A 14,681-nucleotide genomic window follows, 5' to 3' on the forward strand; every position below is an offset into this window, starting at 1 on the left:
GGGATTACTGGGGATTGAACCCAAAGGTGCTTTACCACTGAGTTACATCCCCAGCTCTTTTTCAGTTTTTGAGACAGGGTCTTGCTAAGTTGCTGAGCATCTCAATAAGTTGCCCAGGCTAGCCTCAAACTTGTGATCCTCCTGCCTCAACCTCCTAAATTGCTAGAATTACAAGCATGTGCCACTAAGTTTTAATTTAATTCCTAGGTCTTTGATCCATTTTTGAGTTGACTTTTGTGCAGGGTGAAAGATAAGAGATCTAGTTTCATAATCTTCTACATATAGATATCTAGTTCTCCCAGCACCATTTCTTTTCTCCTACATATGTTTTTGACACCTTTCTCAAAAATGGTGTCTGTGTATGTTTACCTCTGTGTCTTCTATTCTATTCTATTGGTCTTTGTGTCTGCTTTTATGCCAGTACTATAGCTCTGTAGCATCATTTAAAATTGGGTTTTATGATACCTTCAGCATTGGTTGTTTTGTTTTGTTTTTGTTTTTATTGATCAGAATTGCTTTGGCTATTCTGGGTCTTTTGTTCTTCCATATAAATTTTTTTCTCATTCGGTAAAGAACGTCACTGGTATTTTGATGGGGATTGCTTTGAAGCTATAGATCCCTTTTGGTAAAATGGCCATTGCAACAGTATTAATTCTGCCTACCCATAAACTTGGGAGATGCTAAGCATAAATTTTGGCTTTACACTCAAACCTGAGGTTGAATCCATGCTACTTACTAGTGACCTTGGACAAATCCCTGAAGGTCTCAAAGCCTCCAGTTTTTGTTCTTTAGAATGGTGATGTTACAAATACTTGTTTCAGAGCTGTTGTGAAAAATTAAGAAATAATACTACACAAAAATGTTAGATTGATATTGTAACTATACCCAGCCACCTATACTGGTTTTCAAACTCTAGGTGCTTTATTCTGCCTACTTATATGACAACAAAAACTTACTTAAAAAAAAAAATGTGGCTGAGCCAGGTGGCACACGCCTATAATCCTAGTGGTTCAGGCAGGAGGATCACAAGTTTAAGGCCAGCCTCGGCAACTTAGTGAGGTCCTGAGCAACTTAGCAAGACCTTTTCTCAAAATAAAAAATAAAAAGTGCTGAGGATATGACTCAGTAGTTAAGTACCCCTGAATTCAATCCCTGGTACCAAAAAAAATTCAAAAAGGTGGAGGGGGCTGGAGTTGTGACCCAGTGGTAGAGTACTTGCTTAACATGCCAAAGGCCCTGGGTTCCATCCTCAACACCACAAAAAAATAAAAATAATTTTTAAAATGTTTTAAAGACCACCCTAGGGCCTGATGAAGCCTACTTTTGAGGAAATAGTATCTACAGTCAGTTTTTAGATTCTTGCAGCTTGGAAATTCTAAGTTTGTAATTATCAATGAGGATTGAAGCCTTTAGCTTCAGTTTCATCATTATATAGACATGAACCATATTTTCTACATCTTTGTGTCCTACTCAGACCTAGATAAATCTTTATATATAGTAGATGTTCAATGAACCAAACAAGTGAATTAATTTTAAACATGGTCAGATTCCAGAAAGGATAGTGGACCGTTCTAGAGCTTGGAATGAGGGAGAGAATGGTGGAACTCCAGCACCTTCTCATGTCACTAACTTCCTGTGACACCTTGAGCAGGTCACAACTTCTCTAATATTCCAATGGGGGTTATATTAAACATCTCCAAGGATTCATCCAGATTCTCACTTCTATTACTGTAACAAAATCAACTTTTTACTGAATGTAGTAATGTTTTAAGGTACATGTTATAGTCTGAAGTTATGTTCAAATCTATGAAAATGAACTAACCTGTAATTATCCAGATAGATTTGAAGTTAGAGCAAAAGCTATTGAATTCCCAAAAGAAAGGTGGCAGTTTTAATTTATTTTCTCACTAGGAAATTTAGAGCTTAATTAGACCTTGTCTTGTGCCCCTATTAGATCTAAGTTATGCAGTTCAGAATTCAGTTGCAGAAGAGTGTGCATGCACCTAAAAAATAAGGGCAGCTGCGTATAAAGTATGGCTTGAGAAGCCCCAAAAGGACATTTCCAACCATAAACATAAACCCAGACCAGCTCTGTTAGCTTTCTGTTGCAACCCTTACATTATTTCAGAGCTTCTTTAAGTCAAGAGTTTGGGGGTACAGCACCTCTGGATTCTCTGCTCAGAGTCTTAACAAGGCTGCAATCAAAGTGTCATTAAGGCTGCGTTTTCATCTGGAGTTCAGGGTTTTCCGAGCTCATTGAGGGTGGTGGCATAATTCAGTTCCTTTCCATCATTGGACTGGGATCTCCTTTTCCTTGTTGCCTGTTGACTATTCACAGGCCACAGCAGGTCCTCACTATGTGGCCCTCTCACAACACAGCAGCACACCTCTTCAAAGCCAGCAGGAAAATCCCTCTCCCTGTCTACATAAGTGGATTCTTATGTAACGTAATTATGGGGTGACTGTCCATCACCTTTTTTATATAAAGTAACCTAATTACCAGAGTGATAGTCACATTCACAGGCCCTGCCCACACTTGAGGGGAGGGAAATATACAGGCTGTGTGAACCACAGGTGGGAATGTTGGGGGCCACCTCAGAATCCTATCTACCATGCCAGCCATAATTCCCCAAGCCCCCATCTTTTAATTTTATTCTTTGAGGACTTCTGAAGATTAGATAAAGACATTTAAATTAATTTAAGCTATTTTGCACTGTTTTTTAAAAAAATATATTTATTTTTTAGTTGGAGTTGGACACAATATCTTTATTTTATTTTTATGTGGTGCTGAGAATTGAACCCAGGGCCTCTCATGTGCCAGGTGAGCGCTCTACCACTGAGCCACGATCCCAGCCCCTATTTTGCACTGTTATCTAAAAACAATAATAACATATAACAGTCAAAGTTTTTGCCTGGAAGGGAGCTTAGAAACCATTTTGTTCAAACTCTTAATTACTTTATTGTTTTTAACCTACATGAAAGAAAATGACTTGCTCAAATCACTGATCATATGACACAGAGTAGAGTAGAAATTCATGTTCAGTGACTTCCACACCTGTGTTCTCTTTAGAACATGGTGCCCACTGCTGCTAGAAGAGCCTAGAGTATCATAAAGGGGACTCAGTGCTTTAATGTGATGGCAGAAACAGAGGGAGACAAGCATCCTACTATTCAGAATAAGAATCCCCCCAGACAGCGGAGAACTAAGAGCATGAAGGCAGGAGGTAGAAATGTCACAGAGATGTGTGGGGAAGAGATTATGAAAGAAAAACCTTCTATTTTATAAATTCTTTTAAATTTTGTGGGAGGCAGGCCCCTGTGCTTCAGTTCATCATTGCATTTTATAAAAACATTTATATGTGAGGAGGAGTGTTGGCCAGGATTCCACTCATTTAAGACAAAGCCATCAATTTTTAAAGTAAAATTATTCATGATGTAGGCAAGGAGGCTCAAAATCTGAAATAAATGTCTGCTTTATGAGGCATTTTTTTTTCTGGTTTATTTTCCCAAATTTGAAGTCACTTAGCATTCTAAAGGTTGATTCTGGCTTAATTATATCACTTTGAATATATTATGATTTAGTAAAAAAGTTATATAAGCACCCCAAAGAGGAGGAGAGTGGCTTTAGAGATTCATGGTTACCATTGTGAGAGAAAGGGGAGTTTAGGGTAGGATAAACTGCCCAGAACATCCACATATAAATAGATAGTAAGGACAAAATCAGCCAGGACGGCTGAGGCAGGAGGATCACAAGTTCAAGGCCAGCCTCAGCAACTTAGTGAGGCTCTAAGCAACTTAGTGAGACCCTGTGTCAAAATTAAAGAAAAAAAAAGAGGGGGGGACTGGGTTTGTGGCAGTGGTAAAGTACCTCTTTGCCCAATCCCCAGTGCCCCACCCAAAAAAAAAAATCAGCCAGCATTACATACCATGGGGGGATGGAGGGAAAGCCAGAAAAGAACAATGTCAAGAATGACACCAATACTAGGAAAATATAGAGATGAGTATTTATTACAAGCAATGCTTTGTAGGGGCTTCAAGGATTACTATCTTTAGAAGCCTTTGAAGGTCTAATAAGATCCTGGTAAAGGTGATTTTTAGTCTTCCATGTCATTTCAACAAACCAAAGTTAAATGTATCAGTTACTCTCAGTTCAGCCATTAGAATCAAACTTTGTTGGAGCTGAACAAACAGTCCACCAAGGAAATAATTTTATAAAGTTTGAGAAGAATAAAAGAGGAACTGATTAAATAAATTACAGATGTCCAGCCAGTGGAATGCTCACTTTGCAACTCTTAAAAGAAGCTGTCTGTGTGCTGGTATGGTGTTGAGAGGCTGCCAGCACCTTGCCCAGGCAATTCCTCCTGCCCAGGAGGGTATACGACACCTGAAAATATCAAGTCTGAAATAATTAGTGAAGAAATAAAAGACAGAGTCAAAGAATAAGTTTTAAAGCAGAGCGCCTGATAGGTCCAGCCCACACAGGGGCTGGAGCTCAATAACTGAAAAATGACTCTGGTGGTTTATTTAAGGGGGTACATCAAAGCAGGGATAAGGTTTTAAGGGCGGAGTCTTGCTTCGGGATGTCTTTCAGTCAACAGGTTGATTGGCATCTTGGCAGGCTACACCCATAGAGTCTTTGTGGCTATATGGCTGCAGCAGGTTACCCCCATCTGCGATGCTGTGTGGGACCTTTTTTTGGCAGAGCTGAATAGAAATTCACATGTATCTGGTTGGTCTTAACCAGTGGGTATGCCACTGGAAGTTCTCAAATACCAGATTTTCCTGTTCAATGGGCTTCCATGCTGATTGTTCCACACATAGTCCATGGATGGCTCTCAACAGTATGGAATTATTTCTCAGGCATCATGTTAAATGAGTAAAGCAAAGCACTATATTTGGTACACTGCCATGTCTGTGGTGAAGAATACTTGATTTTCTGTCCGTGTGATATTTCTGGAGGAACTGGTGATATTGTTTGCCTCTGACAACTAAGTGATGAGGGATAAGGGTGGAATGGAGACTTCTACCTTTTCGTACTGTTTGAATTTTGAAACAGATGAATGTATTGCCTAATCAAAAATAATTTTCTGAAAGTTAAAAAAATGGATACTTAAAGATTGAGAAAGAGAAAATCAAATTAATATGGTAAGTTGGTGTCCAGATAAGAACTTGCTTGTTATCAAAGTTCCCTTGCATAGAGGTGCCTCTGGCCCTCTGCAAGACCCTACTTATGCAAGGTTCCTTTGCATCTTCTGTTTAAGCTCCTGAGTCAGGCTGTAGTGCTCCTCTTTGCTTCCCCTACTTTATTCAAACTGACTCCTCCACACCCACCCTGCATCACACCAATCTAGAACATTCTGTCTTTTTACTTCTTTAGAATTCAGATCCAAATTGTATCTCCTATTAAATCCATACTATTCCATATTTAACCCATTTTTATTTGATAATATATCAGATATTTCACCTGTGTATTTCTCAGTCTTAGTGGAACATACTAAATTGGGATCGTTCCCTCGTGTGTCAGCCAAATTTATTGACTGTCCAGTGGTTCTTGTAGAAATGCTCGCCCAAAGCCTGGTGTGGTGACATGCACCTGTAGTCCCAGTACTCAGGAGGCTGAGATGGGCAACTTAGCAAGACTCCATCTCAAAAAATAAAAAGGGGGGGGGGGGGGAGAGAGAGAGAGAGAGAGACATTCCTTTGTAAACAAGATATAATGAGTATTTTTTAATGAAGCTCAATATAATACTAAATGATAGAATAAATCTCACTGCTAAACTAGATTTACCAAATTAAGCAAAAGCCCACTGAAGTCATCATCTGGGATGATGATGCTCTGAGGTTCAGAAAACTTGACTACAAGTTTTCTCTGTGGTGTGTTCCATAAATTAGAAGCCAGGACTGGCAGTACTGCCTCTGAGGGGCAGCAGACTGAACACATAGAGGGAACAACCTGCCTGGGGTTCAAAAGGGCCATGCAGAACAAGGAATTGTCCTCATTTTCATTATTAGTGTACCATGGCTCGTTTGGGGGGGCGTGGGGCACATTGCAAGGCAAACCTTTACTTCTGGCAGAAAGGTGTGCTGCCAGAACCCGGCTAGCAAGTGCCACCCTTGCTCTGGGCTCCTTTAATTGCTGGTTTTCCTCAGTGCTGTCCTTTCCCCTCATCTCACTCCAAAATCAGGTTAAAATATGTGTGTCATATTTGCCCAAGTGCCTTGGAAGAAGATACAAAAGAAAGGACAAATGCTCTTCAAGGAAAAATCTTCCCCTTTGTTCCATTCAAAGCCATCTAAAAACTGAGACATCGCAAGCCTCTCCAGGGCTGTGGCACAGTATCTCCCCTTACTTCCCCTTGGCAGTCGCAAGCTGGCTTTTGATTTTCTCTGCCGTAGTCCAGTAAGGCAGGAATAATCACATGGCCACACAGCTGGAGACTGTCAGCCCAACATGTCAGGTCACTTTTCCAGACTCCTTTACATTGGGGGAGACAGGCAGCTCCTAACTGGGTCACACTGAACCAAGCTGTACCTGTGCATTAAAGGCAGCTGTTGGGAAAAACTCCCAGGGCCACGTTTGTCATATGTGCTTTTCATTGGGTCTCTGTTTAATTTGTCTCTGAAATTATCAGTATGAGTTCCAAGGGAATGCTAAGTGCCTTGCATTTATGGAGCAGTCAGATCTGTGGCCAAGCTCTAAAGCTGGCTTCTCCCAACTCCCAGCTATTCAGTTATTCATCTTTGACCAAAAGCACTGAGTATTCCCCAATTTGGCTTTTCCTTCATCTGAACTCTTTTTCTTTGGGGTGATGGTTGGATTCATGGAGGAATTGGTGTTATCCATATAAGGGATTGAGTGGACCCAGTGTGAAAAGAGAAAGCATATTGGGCTTAACTTTAGACCCAACGCCATTACCTACTAGCTTCGTGACCTAGGGCAAGTTATTAAAAATCCTGGATTTCTCTGGGTTCTCTTTGCTTCTAAGATTATCTGATTCTAAGTGGCCATTTGGTCTCCTGTCACTCCAGAACTCACTTGCTCAGCTATTGTGGTGATGAGTTTTATGTAATATAGTTTCTGATATATCACACAAACCAGCATGGCTTTCTTTCTGTTGTTTATACAGTCATGAACCATACCAGAGAGTAAATTGAGGACCTGGCACAACTCAGATTCCGCATGAGCTTTTCAAAAATACAGGTGGTGCTAGGCACAGTGTCCATTCTTACAATCCCAACTACTCAGGAGGCTGAGACAGAAGAAAGATCAAATCACAAGTCTAAGACCAGCCTGGGCAACTTACTGAGACCCTGGCTCAGAGTGAAAAATAAAAAGACTGGCAATGTAGCTTAGGGGTAGAACACTCACTCCATAATTCACTCCCCAGTACCAAGGAAGGGAGGGAGGGAGGTAGCAAGGAAGGAAGGAAAGAAGGAAGGCAGGCCAGCCAGCCAGCCATTATTGGGCGCAGTGCTGCACACCTGTAATCTCAATGGCTCAGGAGGCTGAGGCAAGAGGATTGAGAGTTCAAAGCCAGCCTTAGCATCTTAGCAAGGCCCTAAGAAACAGTAAACCCCTGTCTTGATATAAAATATTTTAAAAGGGCTGGGGATGTGGCTCAGTGGTTAAGCACCTCTGGGTTCAATCCCCAGTACCAAAAAGAAAAAATCAAATGGTCCCAGATTTTTGAGTGCCAAATGAGCCTGCTTCTACAAACCCATTGCTCAACCCCAATCTAATAGAAATCACCAAATCTCATGTCATGCCTCTTGTAGGGCACCTGGGCAGATTTGTACAAAAGGAATACATAGTCTTTGGAAACCTAGGATGTCTTTTTTTCATGGTGCCTTCATTCTCCATGTGGACATCTTTCAGATTACGAACTGGAATTTCAACCATCAATCAGTTGGCCTCAACTCTGTAGGAAGAACAGTGTTTCCTCTGCTCTCACACTACAGTGAGCAATGCAGAAGGCTCCTATGATCTCAGAATGTGTGGATTTCTCCCCACCAGAAAGTAAACAATCCATTTTGTAGCAGAAAGCATCAGGGTTTCCTCTAATTCAGTTTAATCCTGATGCTGCACATCTGGAGATAGCATCAGATGCCACAGGTTGAGAGCTCAGACTTCCAGGACTGTCCCCTGCTTTCAGATGTCAGTTGCAAGCCCCAGATTGTTTGACCAGTGCTCCTGACTGACCAGATATGAATGAGTTCTCGTGTCCATCTCCTTAGGGTTTATTTGCAAGAACATCTCACGGGACTCAGGGAAATGTGTTTACTACTTTATTATAAAGGACATTTCAAACTATACAGGTGAAGAGATGTACAAGAGAGGTTTGGGAGAAGGAGCATAGAGCTGTCATGGCTTTTCTAGGGGCACCACCCTCCATGAACCTTTCCACATTCAACAATTTGAATACTCTGAACCTTATGCTTTGGTGATTTTTAACTTCATTACATCAGCATGATTGATTGAGTAGTTGGCCATTGGTGATCAACTCAGCTTTCAGCCCTCTTTCCTCCCCAGAGGTTGGAGAGCGGAGTGGAAAAGTCCCAACCTCCTAATTGGGCCTTGATCTTTCCTGTGACCAACTGTACCATGCTGAAGCCACATAGGGGCTTCCAGCCCCCAGTCATCTCATTACCATACAAAAAGATAGACCACTTTGGAGAGTCCAAGAATTTTCAGTTTTATGTCAGGAAATAGGGAAGAATACCAGATATATATTTCACAGTATCACAGTTACCAACAGGGAAGGCCAAAATTCCAGGACCCTACAACTGGTCTGCACAAGGAAGTTGAGATCTGAGGAAGGGATTGTTCTGCTTGCTGTGATTTAATTATGGCTTTGTGATTCAGAGATTTTGGAAGCAGTATGAATGAGCCAATTCTCAGGACCAGCTGTCAAGCCCTTGCCTTGTAATCTGCTGTCATCCCACTTGTCCCAAGGGCTCCCAGTTTGACAGCTCACCAGCTAGTGAGTTGGTTTCCTCCTGCTGATTCACACCCCAGGGGCCTATCTAAGGATCTTGGACTGCCAAAGGGCACCCAAGTTGGGCTGTTCCCTGGCCAGTTCCATCCCTGTGGTTTGAGTCACAATGACTTGGCAGCCCTGGTTTTTCCTCTTAGAGTACGAAGGACACCAGCGCCCTCTTTGTGAGATGGAACATAATCTGTAGCTCTTTTGTGAACACAGGTCGTTGGTGATGTGGTCTTGCTGCAGTCCCCAGAGGTCCCTGTTCTACAACCTCTTAATACCAGTTTAATGAATTTTTCACTAAAAACTGTCAAGCACTTTTACTGATATCCTTGAATATTATTTAATAGCTTATTTACAGGGAGGCTCTCCATGTCTATGGGAAGGAGTCTTGCAATGTCGAGACAGTCACCCTCAGGCACTCTGTCCTGAGAGAGGTGAAGAAGTGAGTAGGAGAAAAGGAAGATAGTCGGTTATAGCTATTAAACCTGTGAGACTGATCCAGATATGGTGGCACACACCTATAATTCCAGTATTGCCTCAGGAAGTTGAGGCAGGAGGATCACAAGTTCAAGGCCCACCTGGGCATTAGTGAGACCTTGTCTCAAAAAACGCTGGGGATGTAGTTCAGTGAAAGTGTCCATGGGTTAAAACTCCAGTACCACCAAAGGAAAAAAAGTGTGAGATGTGACATGCAGAAAGAGAAATGGTTAACAAAAAGCACAGATCCCCCCTCCTCAGGGCACTCTTCTGTGGCAGTGGAGGGGGATTCAGTAGGTAATCACAGTTTGAAATCACTGAGCAGTCTTCTGAGGTGAACTGAGTTTCCTTAATAAATTTTTCTACTGAGAAGTATAATGACCAGCTGTCACCATTTTAATTCTTTTAAAAATTGCTAGTCTCTTCTCTGGGCAGTGTAGTTAGCAAGAATCAGTTCTTCCTGAGCCAAATCAAGTATCTAAAATTGCAGAGCTAAATTTCTAACCCTTAGAACTCTGTGGTCTTGTTGATTCCCCAGGATGCATCTCATGAAAATCCACCACAGTCTCTTCCACCTAAGTCTTTTAGTTCCAGGGCTATTGATTCCTCCCTCACTTTAACTTGCATCTTCAGAGAAATGGAGAACCCAAAGCTACAGAAAGAGGAAACAAGCTCCTCCTGTCCTCCTGAACAGCCTAGTCTCCTTTTCTCTACCATTTACCAATTCAAGATTCAGCTCTTTCTGGGCACCTCCATCACACCCTCACTCCAGAAAACACCAGTAAACTATTCTCTGCACTATTAACCCACCTCAGAAGTTATCTTGTGGCATCCCTTATTTGAATATAAGAAAATGAAGTCTTAAGAGATCAAATGACTCCACCAGGGTCATATAGCAAGGTGACAATGGAACCAAACCTTGCTCCTTCCCACTGCTGTGCTGACCCTGGGGACACTGTGGTGAATGCATGGAGGTGATGAATGTGAAGTGAGAAATAAAAGGCATCACAGGATGGTAACGGGAACTAAATTATAGGAAGGAAATAAGCAAAGAAGGCACACTGAGCTTGTTTAAATTCATATTGCTTCTGGATTAATCTAATCTGATGCTTATAGAGAACACTTCATTGCTAGTTGATTCATAAATAGAAATCAATTCTTTTCTTTCCAGCATGTATTACTTCACTTAAGAGAATGTCTAGGGGGCTGAGGTTGTAGCTCAGTGATAGAGCACTTGCCTGGCACATTGAGGCACTGGGTTCAATGCTTGGCACCACATAAGAATATATAAATAAAATAAAGGTATTGTGTTCATCTACAACTAAAAAAAAAAAAAAATTTTTTTTTAAAGAGTATGTCTGTAAGACTAGGGGTGTAGCTCAGTAGTAGAGAGATTGCCTGGCATGTGCGAAGCCCTGGATTCCATCCCCAGCACTGCAGGAAGGGGAAAAAGCCAAGGAGTGGGTCTGTAAGCAAGAGCATAATTTGTAGGTGTAGATAGACCAAATTTGAGAATAACTGAGAAAGAAGACTGGAAACTTCCTGGTCCTTCCAGGCTTGTGTTTCATGAGAACCCCATTCTTATGTGATTGCTAGTATTTAACAGTAAATGTCCGAGCAAGAAAAAATAGAAAGCTAAAAGAGATTTTCTACCCAAGCCAAAAAAAAAAAAGTGTGTTTGTTTATATTTTTTTAAGCTGAATACTGATTCAGTGAGACAGGGCCACAGCTTCTCCCAAGGGGCACTGTTGGAAGACGACAGTGACTGATGCAGAACCAGTAGGGAAGAAGGACCTAGCAGGGCAAGGAGCTCACTCTGCTGTCTGTCAGTAACCGAAGCATGAAGCTCACACGGCAGATCAGCCTCCTTGTTCTCGCCTCCCCTTCCTCTTGCTGCCTGGTTATTTACTTGATTTCTTGCTGTCATGTTTTTTCCAATTTTTTAAAAATTGCTAGGTGGGAAATGCAAGGAGACTAATACAATATCAGGTGTGGCTTTGAGAAACTCTTCTGATGATAATTTATTAGAAAAGTTGCCATGGCTTGCTTTAGGCTGTTAGAATCCCATCTTTAAATATTATGTGAATTTTCACTTTTTTTAAAGTTATTGTTTAAAGTGATGTATTTAATAGCATTTTAAAATACAAGACAATGGCATTAATCATATTCACAGTGTCATGCAACTGTCACCACTATTTCCAAAACATTTCCATCAAGCACAGTTTAACCCTCCAAGCTCCTTGGCCCCTGGTAATCTACCTTCTGTCTCTATGAATTTAATATCAGGCATTCTTAACTAACTACATAGACCTCCTAAAGTGTAGCACAGGAGAAAAGAATAGAACCTGAGGTGAAAAGGAAAGGGAGTTATAGGTTAAAAGCTAAATTTTCATTTCCTTAAATGTGACTTAAATACAGTCAAAAATTTTTGAGCAGTTTGAGAAAGCAAAATGGAAGGCCCCCTGCTGTGCTGATTTTGCATCTTTCCTCTTTCAGTGACCATGCAACAAGTGGCCAGGACAGTGGCTAAAGTGGAACTCTCAGACCATGTGTGTGATGTGGTGTTTGCACTCTTTGACTGTGATGGTGAGTAGGACCCACTGGGGTCAGGAGCAGTGCCCTTCTGGACGTTGTGAATCCATCCCTCTTCCATAGCTCATCCCTCAGTGTCGTCAGATCAAAAAATATAATCCCTGGCCCTGGTGTGTGCTTTCCATTTCTTCCTATAATTCCAGTTTGCCTGCAGGCTTCAATTTATGACCATAAGGATCTTAAACATGGAGCACATTTTCAAAATTGCTTGAATCTGTTTTCCTGGATTGCACTCCTAATAAATGTAATTTTCTTTAAAAAAAAAAAAAATGAAGCCAAGCACAGTGACATAATCCTGTAATCCCAGCTACTTGCGTTTGTGAAGGATTGCAAGTTCAAGGCCAGCCTCAGCTTTAGCAAGACCCTATCTCAAAATAAAAAATAAAATGGGCAGGGGATGTAGTTCAATGGTAGAGGACACTGGGTTCAGTTCCCTGTACTCCCACCCCTACATACACACACACACACACACACACACACACACACACACAAATGAAAACAAAAATATTAGACCCAACTTGCTGCACAGTAGATAAGGAGCACTGCAGTATTTCAAGAAAGAAAGATGGAATATGGTGTACGTCGGGTCCTGTGCCAGGTGTTGAGAATAAAGACAAACAGAGGAAGAATATCTAGGCCTGCTGTGGGTAGTGCAAACACAGATCAGTAAAGGTTTCCTGGAATTGTCCCCTGAGTGAAATCACAAAGGATGAGCAGGAATTGGCCAGGTAAGGAAAGTGAGATTCGGAAGCTTTCCAGGTGGGGAATTAGCCTAAGCAAAGACAGAGGCAAGAATAAAGACCTGGGGACCTGTCTCCTGCCTTCTCTTGAGTTTACTTGCCATCCCGACCTCTGTCCAGCAATACCTTACTACTATGGTTCTACAGCAGCCACACTGCTTCCTCTGTGCCCCTTAGTCCTGTCTACTTCATGAGAGCATTTGCCACACTGTTGACATTTATATGTCTCTTCTACAACTTGGGAGTATTTCAAGGGGACAAAGCACAAAGCTTATTACCTGGCATATACTATATTCTCATTTGGAATTTGTCACACTACATTGAACTGTCACTGAATTGTAGTAGGAAACATCAAGGAAGGAGCAAACGAGTTCATCCTAAGCCCTGAGAACTGAATTTGGCTGTGAGACACACTGGGCTTTGGAACCACATGGTGTGCGAACAGTGGAATTTTCTCAGTGGCTTTGTTCCAAGGCCTCCACTTATACTGTTGTATTTGCTTCTTCCTCTAGGTAATGGTGAGCTGAGCAATAAGGAATTTGTTTCCATCATGAAGCAGCGACTGATGAGAGGCCTAGAGAAGCCCAAGGACATGGGCTTCACCCGCCTTATGCAGGCCATGTGGAAATGTGCACAGGAAACTGCCTGGGACTTTGCTTTGCCCAAGTAGTAACCCAGAACTACAAGAGGGGCCACCTTCTGCACCCAAGCAACCTAGGCCCCTGAAGCCAAGCCTCAACATAGCCCTTTGTGCTGCTGCTTCTGGGAGTAGTGCTCCCTTCCTCCTGCAAGTGACCTCAGGATGCGGCCAACTTCCTCTCCTCACCCTCCCCTGTCCCAGTGTTCTGCTAGGCTCTGAGTATTCCCAGTGATTATTCCTGTCCATTCTCAAAAACATGAACAAGTCTTAAAAGGTCAGACCTTGGCTTCTCCAACAGCATCCATCCAAGCACCCTACAGATTAAGAATGCAGGGAACCATCCACACACCTGCCAGCCCTGGGAAGCATCCAGCTCTTAATCATTTTTGCTGTGGGTTTATATTAACGAGAACATTCCCAGTTCTTCCTCCTGTTGGTACTTTTAAGATGCAAGTTAGGGGCTGGGGTCATAGCTCAGTGGGAGACCACTGGCCTAGCATGTGTGAGGCACTGAGTTCATTTCTTAGCACCGCATAAAGACAAATAAAGATCCATCAACAACTAAAAAAAATTGGGGGGGTGGAGACGCAAGTTAGGAAAATCTCTGGGAGGCAAAAGGAAGTTTGTGATGAATGCTTATGAAGATGACCTGGGCATCCTGAGCTGGTGGGTAGCCTGGGCCAAAGGAAGGATCTGTATCAGACACTGTGTGACACTGAGGCCTGTCCAGGAAGTCCATGTGCTCAGTGGCAGCACAGAAGGATTCGGAATTTAAAGTAATTGCTTCATGACACTCTCCACTCCTCCTTTTCCTCTCAGGATCCCTAAGATGCCTCTACTGTGACTCTGTGCTTCATCAACAGCAGTGATTGAGTTCTGTTCTCTGCAAGTGCCATCTCCTCTCCAGAATGGGCCTCCAAAACCAGGGCCTGCTGCAGAGCCTGTCTGCCCTCTGTCTTTAACACTCATAAAATATCACCTTAATTATAACAGTTTGCAATAACCATCCCCAATGTCTGCTGTCTCCTTTATTTTAGGATCTTATGGGTCCTTTTCCTTTTACATTTCCACTGGGTTTCACTAGTAGCAGACCTGCTTTCTTCCTACCAGAGTCTGATTTAAGGCAACTTGAGGCACAGACGAAAAATGAGGATGTTTGGAGTTTGTGATAACACTGTCCCAGCCAGTTTGACTACTTTTCATTTTAAGCCACGGCCTTTGATTATTCATCCTCCATGATAAAAAACT

At 42.1% G+C, this 14,681-nt stretch overlaps 1 protein-coding gene across 2 annotated transcripts in view; it reads left to right on the forward strand.

Annotated features, from left to right (window-relative positions):
* Micu1 (mitochondrial calcium uptake 1) overlaps positions 1-14,441 on the forward strand; it is a 191,871-nt gene extending 177,430 nt beyond the window's left edge. For both annotated transcript variants that reach the window (XM_027931277.3, XM_027931276.3), the window contains exons 11-12: positions 11,958-12,047; positions 13,306-14,441. In XM_027931277.3, the coding sequence (XP_027787078.1) occupies positions 11,958-12,047; positions 13,306-13,463 (248 nt within the window). In that variant the 3' untranslated portion in view covers positions 13,464-14,441. The remainder of the gene's footprint in view (positions 1-11,957; positions 12,048-13,305) is intronic.
* Positions 14,442-14,681: the final 240 nt, after the last annotated feature.

This window comes from Marmota flaviventris, chromosome 4, assembly GCF_047511675.1.
Source record: "Marmota flaviventris isolate mMarFla1 chromosome 4, mMarFla1.hap1, whole genome shotgun sequence".
Classification (NCBI taxonomy): Eukaryota; Metazoa; Chordata; class Mammalia; order Rodentia; family Sciuridae; genus Marmota; species Marmota flaviventris.